Source organism: Pseudochaenichthys georgianus, chromosome 15, assembly GCF_902827115.2.
Source record: "Pseudochaenichthys georgianus chromosome 15, fPseGeo1.2, whole genome shotgun sequence".
Classification (NCBI taxonomy): domain Eukaryota; kingdom Metazoa; phylum Chordata; class Actinopteri; order Perciformes; family Channichthyidae; genus Pseudochaenichthys; species Pseudochaenichthys georgianus.
Genome location: NC_047517.1, coordinates 321,671 through 330,225, shown reverse-complemented (window position 1 = coordinate 330,225; position 8,555 = coordinate 321,671). Strand labels below are relative to the sequence as shown.

The window sequence follows — 8,555 nt, the reverse complement described above, 5'->3', positions numbered from 1 at the left end:
TCATATATTTTTTTCTCTTCGTTCCCCACGCCCCGAAATAAATAAATAGATATACCAATTTAAGAAAATAAGGAAGTTTGAGCAGTGTGGGTTTTATATTAACAGAGTTTCGCATATTTTAAAACACTAAGTGTAATAACTGCAGTTAGCCTCCCTGTCAGAATGACAAAGGTCCTCAGTGAAGCTCAAGCCCATGTTTCACGACATTAAGTACAACTTATTAAAAAGATCAGTTCAATGCAACTAATGTCGTCTCAGTGTTATTGCATGATGTTAAAATTGGTTTGCCATGAATTTAGTGACGGATTGTAAACATTGAAATGTAGCATTTAGTGTTTCTCAGTTACTGTTGTTGTTTTAATAAATCAGACCCTGATGGTGATGGTGCTGTGCCTCTTTATAGGCTTTTTGTCCCTAACAAATTATTTCTGCACTGATCAGGGTGGACTTAGCTGCATTTTACATTCTAAGTCTGTCGGTAAAATGCTGATAGTGTAGCAGGTTGTGTAGCAGGTCGTGTAGCAGGTCTTGTAGCAGGTTTTGTAGCAGGTCGTGTAGCAGGTCGTGTAGCAGGTCGTGTAGCAGGTTGTGTAGCAGGTTGTGTAGCAGGTCGTGTAGCAGGTCGTGTAGCAGGTTTTGTAGCAGGTTGTGTAGCAGGTTGTGTAGCAGGTCGTGGAGCAGGTTGGTCGATGTGTTGTGGGAGGGCGGGATGAAGCTGATAAGAGGTTTGCTAGCCTTTAAAAACGTAAGGAAGAGCACCCAGTGTGCAGAGAGACCAGCATCAGGACTACAGGTAATACTGCACTGTTCATAATAATAATAATATTCAAATGTTCCTGTCATTTTGCTCAGAACAGCGTTTGAGCTTTACCTTTTCAGTTCTTCAGAGTAACCTGAGTTAGTGGCTGTCTTCTTTTTTTCTTTTTTATTATGGGTGTTTTGTCGTATTTTTTATCCTATGTATTACCTGCTGCCGTTTTATGCCTTTTATTCTACATTTATAGTTGTACTGTGAATTGTGTCCTGTACTGTAAAGCACTTTGTACATCCGTGTTGAGAAGGGTGCTATATAAATAAAGTTTTACTTACTTACTTACTTACTCTTTTGACATGCTGCACACAGCGGTCGCGGTACTTTATGTTACGTTAGAATGCTAACTTTTGGTGAATTTAGGAGAAATCTACAGACGCAAATAGACAAACTATAGTAAAATAAACACTTAAATGTGTATTTTGTACGTTTCCTTCCAAAAGCCTGAAAGAAATCAAAATAGCACAAAATCTCAAAATTGACCAGTACTTGAAAAACGATGTTTTTGCCTGCCGTGTCTCGCCTTAATTGGAGAAAGTTCTGACACATCCAGTCATTGATTTGTTCAATGCACTTACTCAGTGTTTGAATTGGAGCATAGTCTCCTGGTGAAATTGTTACGTAAATTTGTGTGTCATCCGCATAGCTATGGTAACTTATTTTGTTGTTCTTCATTATCTGAGCCAGTGGTAGCATGTAGATGTTAAAGAGAAGAGGCCCCAAGATGGAGCCTTGAGGTACCCCACATGTCATATTTGTCAACTCAGATGTGTATTTACCTATAGAAACAAGTTGTTTCTGTCCTTTAAGTAGGATTCAAACCAATTTAGAACTGTTTCCGAAAGTCCCACCCAGTTTTCCAGTCGGTCGAGTAATATGCTGTGGTCAACGGTGTCAAACGCAGCACTGAGATCTAATAATACTAACACTGAAGTTCTGCCACTGTCTGTGTTTAAGTGGATGTCATTAAAGACCTTTACAAGAGCAGTCTCAGTGCTGTGGTTTGGACGAAAGCCTGACTGGAACACATCAAAACAACTATTTAAATGCAAGAAGTTACTCAACTGTTGAAAAACAACTTTTTCAATGATCTTACCTAGAAATGGCAGGTTTGATATGGGCCTGTAATTGTTCATTACTGAAGCATCTAGATCAGGGGTGCCCAACCAGTCGATCGCGGGGAGATTCCCAGTCGATCGCGAGATGTGTCTTAAAATAGAACAACAATATTCTGTTTTATCGTTAATGTCCTATAACATAATCTTCCCGTGCCAGAATAATGCACTTGAATGCACCAAAGCTTGTGATTGGCCGCCGTGACCCCATGTGTCGGGGCGTGGCTGGTGGGCAGTGGGCACTATTTCGCTGACGTTGTCAATAGAGGCTTCTCAATACTCAAATTTCCCCTCCTCGACTCCCCTCCTCGACTCCCCTCCTCGAGACTTAGACCCGCCCACAGGAGATGCGAGCGGAGGACCGAGGAGGGGAACCGAGGAGAGAGGAGGGGAAGTAGCAGACGTTTAAAGAAATGAGAACTCCTCTCCTCTGAGCGGTCATATTAAAGCGACGTCCGTTCATTATGACGTGGCAACAGCTGCATCAGCTGTCGAGTGTTTTGTCATATTTTATAATCTCTGTTAGATCAGCTGAACATTGTTCCCCCACATATTTTATTTGAATTCATTGAGAGTGCGGTATAATGAGACAATAACAGGCTACAGATGCGGACACACACACACAAATATATTTATATAAATATATACAATTTAAAGTATGAGAGCACTCTCATAATAACGTAACACAGTCAGAGACTGGATATACCCCCCCCCCCCCCCTCTCTCTCTGGTCGCTGAAATGGGGAATTGAAATTACGGGCCAAAAGTTGTATTTGCAAGTATTAAAAGTAAGGACATCAAACCAACTGAGACCCGTCTGTCCGCGGCATCTGCGCACTGTACAACACACACCTACACACTGTACAACACACACACCTACACACTGTACAACACACGCACCTACACACTGTACAACACACTGTACAACACACGCACCTACACACTGTACAACACACACCTACACACTGTACAACACACACCTACACACTGTACAACACACACCTACACACTGTACAACACACACCTACATACTGTACCACACACACCTACAGCTGCTAAAGCATAATCAGGCTACAGCCGTTGTGTATTTTATTATGTGAAGCACTAAATGGTTTTAGAAAAATATGGACTCTTTGTAGATATCTACTAAACTAAAGCAAATAAAGAGAGTAGGCCTGTTATACTGAGTGATATATATTTTACACACTGCTCTGCTTTCTGCAGGACCTCACAGCTGTTCTCACTGTAAACATCGCGTTGCGATGAGAGCAGGTTCTCAAATAATATCCAGGGGATGCATGCAGAGCTGTCATTGGCTGAGATAAGTCCGGCCGTGCGTCACGCCTCCACCGTTCCCGGAAATGCATCTGCGGAGGAGCCGTGGAGGAACCATCAGTGTATCCTCGGTTATAGCTCCTCCAGAGAGCCTCCTCGATGCTCGATCCTCGGTCCTCGGTGTGCATTTAGAGAAATGAGACGTCCTTCAAAATGGCGCGCTGAAATTCATTTCCGGGTCACTACCGGAGGACCGAGGAGTCGAGGAGTCGAGGAGGGGAAATTTGAGTATTGAGAAGCCTCTCATGTCAACAGGAGTGACAGTCCGCACACAAACAAGACCGCAATTATGGCAGAAGCAGAAAAGCCCAAAATATATAATTTTCACTCCGAGTGGGAGGATGATTATTGTTGTATGTATTCCAATTCAAAGTCCATCTGTCTCATCTGCAATGCGAGCGTGGCTTTATCGAAGAAGGGTCATTTAGGAGCGGCATTTCAAAACAGTGCACAAACGCTACGAGACGGAATTCCCTCCTAATTCTGCCCTACGCTCCCAAAAGGGGAGGGGCCTGAGAGGACAGCTAAATGCACAGCAGTCCATTTTCACCAGGCCCAACAACAAGAGCAAGGCTGCTCCAGAGCATCTTATCGTGTCAGTCATGTTCTTGCGAAACACATGAAGTCTTTCAAAGACGGCGAAGTTGTGAAAGAAGCATTCCTGGAGGCTGCCGACTCGCTTTTTGGGGGACAGTAAAAATAACAGAAGCATTTCAACAGGTTTTTGATATAATAAAAACTCAAGTTAGATACCGTTATTAATCAGCTGTAAGTTTTAATTTGTTTGAACTTATTCATTATAATTATTGTACAAAATGGTATAAGAATGCAAACTTACATTTATTATAGTCTATTATCAATTCAGGTTAAGAAACTAGTGTTGCTTGCATCCTATTTTAAAGGCATTTATTGTTATACTCTACTAAAATGCAACAAAAAAGGGTTTGATTCTATTAATTTTGTCTTTTTTATTGCACTTTGGCAGCAGATTCCTGTGTAGCTTCAGATCTGAGTTGTCTTATTAGTAAGCCTCATTTATACTTTTGTAGCAACACTATTTTTATATAATGGCAAAGAAAGGGTTCAGAGTCTTTTCTTTTTTTCCTGTGTCATATGTGGCAGCACTGTTCAATGTTTCTTGAAAACATTACCCACTGTAGTGTGACGTGTGGATAAACTCCAACTCTGTATCAACAACACTGTTGTGTAACTTCAGTTAAATACTTGTATGTGTGTAGATTAGAAAGAGGTAAAATAAAGGATCTGCAGTATTTTATGGAGTATTAAAGGTCAGTTGTATACAAGTAGAAGTGTGTATTTACCTGGTAGTAGGCTGTCAGTAATGGCTACGCCTCTCTATTTGGACTGGTAGATCTCGGCAGACTGGCAACTTTAAAAGTAGCTCTCGGTTCAAAAAAGGTTGGGCACCCCTGATCTAGATTATTCTTTTTTAAGAGCGGTTTAATGACTGCAGTTTTCAGGGCCTGTGGAAAAATACCTGAGTGAAGAGATTTGTTTACTATATGAAGTAGATCTGAGGCCATGCAACGAAAAACATCTTTGAAAAATCCTGTTGGAATAATATCAAGGCAGCAGGAGGAGGATTTCAGAAGTTGTATAATGTCCTCTCGGTTTTTATCATTAATCTGATGGAATTGTGTCATGGTGTTTGAATTGATATTAGGTGGACACAGAGACAACACATTTGCTGTTCCTGATGCAGAGGCACTGACTGCTTGTCTGATTTTCTGAATGTTGTCAGTGAAGAAGGAGGCTAAATCATTGCACGCCCTGGTGGATAGAAATTCAGAGGCGACTGACACTGGGGGGTTAGTTAGTCTGTCGACGGTAGCAAACAAGGCACGTGCGTTGTTTTTGTTTTTGGTAATGATGTCAGAGAAGAACGATTGTCGTGTGTTTTTCAATTCCAAATTATAAAGGCCAAGTCTCTCTTTATAGATTTCAAAGTGAACCTGGAGATTTATTTTTCTCCACCTGCGTTCAGCTTTTCGACACTCTCTTTTTTCTGTTTTCACGGTCATGGCCTTTCTCCATGGAGATATTTTCTTGCCAGACACTTCCTTTACCTTAGTTGGAGCAATGGCATCTATAACATTTTACATTTTTGAATTAAAATGATCTACTAGCTCATTTACTGAGATGTTAGCAGGGGCAAGTGGGGAAGAAATATTCTAAGTAAACATTTCCCTAGTATTTAAAATTTAAAATTTAAATTTTTACAGTTAAATATCGCTTTGTGGTTACCTCTTTTTGAACATTTTTGTGAACAGAAATAGAGCTCTCAAAGAAAACACAGGAATGATCAGAGAGCGCAACATCAGTCACCACAACCTTAGAGATAATCAGACCCTTTGAGATAATTAAGTCCAGAGTGTGCCCCTTATTGTGCGTGGGCTCCGTCACATGCTGAGTCAGTCCATAGCTATCAAGAACACAAAACAGTTCTTTAGCCCCTCTGTCCTGGGGGTTGTCAACATGGATGTTAAAATCACCAACAATGACTAGACGGTCAAAGTCAATACACACTATAGACAGCAGTTCAGTAAGGTCATCAAAAAAGCTTGCACAGTATTTGGGTGGTCTATAGATATTTAGGAACAGAGCTCGAGAGGAGCATTTCAGCTGAAGGGCCACATATTCAAAATAAGCAAAGTTCCAATAAGATGTCTTCCTGCATTGAAGGGAATCATTGAACAAAATAGCAACTCCACCCCCTTTCTTATGCATTCTTTCCTGACTCATAAAACTAAAGTTGGGAGGGGTTGATTCGATAAGGACAGCTGCACTGTTATTTTGTTCAATCCAAGTTTCTGTTAAAAACATAAAATCGAGATTGTGCTCAGTGATAAAATCATTGATTAAAAATGTTTTTCCTGCCAAAGACCTGACATTTAATAACGCTAGTTTAAGTTCGTTAAACACACTATCAGTCAGGTTTTTTGTAACAAGCTGTGGCTGACATGGAATCACTGCTAAATTAGATAAACTCACACAAACGTTTGAGCGCTTCCTGTTTCTAAGATGATTCACCGCTCTTAATCTATTACCTATCAACACAGATATCGGCAAAGCTACAGGCAGGCAGGGCCCCGGCATGTCCTGTAAAGAGTTGGGAGTGCCATACGCCCTTGAGCCTGGACCCAGCACATATCAGTTTGCAGCGTTTTGTACACACACATCCCTATCAGGCTTTGAAGGGGAGGGAGGACCCACCACCCTGCTCCTCTCATCATAGGAGGGCAGGGTGAGGGCGACACTGTAGAAAGGAGGGTTTGGAAATCTGCTTCCATCTTCCTTGTATTGTTTTGGTTTGGATGATTGTGGTAGGCATGGTGATGAAGCCGGGCGAGATGGTGCGCATCTCTGCTTCGGTGATTTTGGTGGGCGTCGTTGAGGGGTGGGGGTAAAGGACATGCTGCCAACCCTGCGTGTCGCCTTCATGCGGTCATCGAACTCCAGGGGGGAGGGCGAGGGTGAAAGGGTGAGCGGAGAGTAGAGAGAGCTGGGGGATGAATGAAGAGTATCCTCAAAGGCGTTGACAGGGGGGGGGGTGACGGGCGGTGGAGACTCCTCCATGTGTCTCATAGGTCTCCCATAATCAGAACATTCCTCAGGCGGGTGCAGTGATAATTCTTCAGGGTTTTCTGCGCGATGTGTTGTGTCTTTCTCCTGTTTTGATTCCTCTTGCCGCTTGTCCTTGGCAGAGGGAACAGATTGATGACGCAGGCAGTTGAATATGTTAGAGATAAACAATTTCACTCCTGACAAACTCCATTTGCCTTGAAAAGATGTCTGCGGTCCCAGAAAAAGTTAAAATTGTCAATAAAATGGACAGAATGGTCAGTACAGACAGTTGAAAGCCACGTGTTCAGTGCAAACAATCTGCTGAATCTCTCCACTCCTCTTCTGACTGGCGGTAGAGGGCCACTGATGAACACATCTGCATTTAGAGAGCTGGCAGTTTCCAACAGACATTTAAAGTCTTCTTTCAGCACTTCTGACTGTTGTTTCACAACATCATTTGTTCCAATGTGCAGAACTACATTCTTCACAGTCGGATGTTCAGCCCCAATATGCAGGACCTTCTCAGCCAAGTCAGAGACCACATCCTTGGGAAAACAGAGTACTTTGGTGTTGTTCTTGCTACACAGACCTTTTACATCTCTTACAGCAGAGTCACCCACAATCAGAGTTTCAGGCCCAGTCGTTAGCTTTCCCTCTAGCCTTTTACTTTTGGAGTAGCTATTGGTCCTTACCCTGCTGTGTGAAGAGGACGGGTTATCAAGGTCATCAGAAAGAGATCTCCGGCTCTCGGTCAGCGGAGCGTATCTGTTCTGGATTGGCACACTCGGTGGTTTAGGAGGAGTTTTTGTAGTTCTCCCTTTAGCAGCTGTCCACGGCTGTTTAGGGGTTGAAGAGGCGCTCTTCCTGGGTGATAACAATGCAGGCCAGCCGGTCGCATCATAGATTTCTGAGCGCTGGGCTCTGCCTGTTATCCGTCCTCCCAAATCCCATGGAAATGATTTACTCTTAGGCTTTGCACCCAGAGAGTTCCAGGGAGGACTACCACTTGTAGATGTATTACCCAGTACACAGCCCTCCTGTTCCTTGGAATCCTTGTAGCTGCTAAGTGACATTTTTCTAACATGTTCATCTTCCACAGCTTCTGCAGCCATGGCCTCCTGTTCTCCGCTCCTGCTCTTGGTCCTGTGCGCTCTGACAGTGGCTGAAGCCCAGCTCAAGCTGTTTAACCTGCGGGCCAGCAAACTTGATTCAAGCTTTCTAGGAACTCCGGATGGCTATGTCAAGGTTTTTTATGGATCTACCACTCTGGGTGAAACATCAGTTCGCGACAACGACCGAAACCCCTGGTGGGAGGAAGAGTTCACTCACTTCAACGCCCGAGAGAATGAAGTGATGAGGCTTGAGGTTTATGACGAGGACTTCTGGTCCGATGACCTGCTTGGAGTCTGCCGGCGGCAAATTAAGCTGGGAACCCATGAGCATGAATGCGTTCTTGAAGAAGGTGGCACCCTTCATTACACCTACTCCCTCGGCTAATTCAGTCAGTAACACTTCAAAGATGTATCCGACTATAAGTCTTTACATATAAATATGTATATAACATTTTCTGTATATAAACTTGATGTCAAAACGGCTGAGTCATTGTCACCAGTCTGAAGAGAGAATGCTTAGTCACCGTCATGTGATCTCCAAAGCTCACTGATTGGAGGAGACGCGCAGTGACGCCACGACCCCCGTCTGGTATAAAT

General features: G+C 43.1%; 1 protein-coding gene across 1 annotated transcript; it reads left to right on the top strand.

Annotated features, from left to right (window-relative positions):
- Positions 1–781: 781 nt before the first annotated feature.
- Positions 782–8,343, top strand: LOC117459995 (perforin-1-like). Its single transcript, XM_034101192.2, has 2 exons — positions 782–793; positions 7,946–8,343. The coding sequence occupies exon 2, from the start codon at positions 7,957–7,959 to the stop codon at positions 8,341–8,343; it is 387 nt and encodes a 128-aa protein (XP_033957083.1). The 5' UTR covers positions 782–793; positions 7,946–7,956.
- The last annotated feature ends 212 nt before the right edge of the window (positions 8,344–8,555 follow it).

Bases quoted from the DNA above. Each gene is read 5' to 3' on its own strand.
- LOC117459995 (XM_034101192.2), top strand. From the start codon at position 7,957: ATGGCCTCCTGTTCTCCGCTCCTGCTCTTGGTCCTGTGCGCTCTGACA.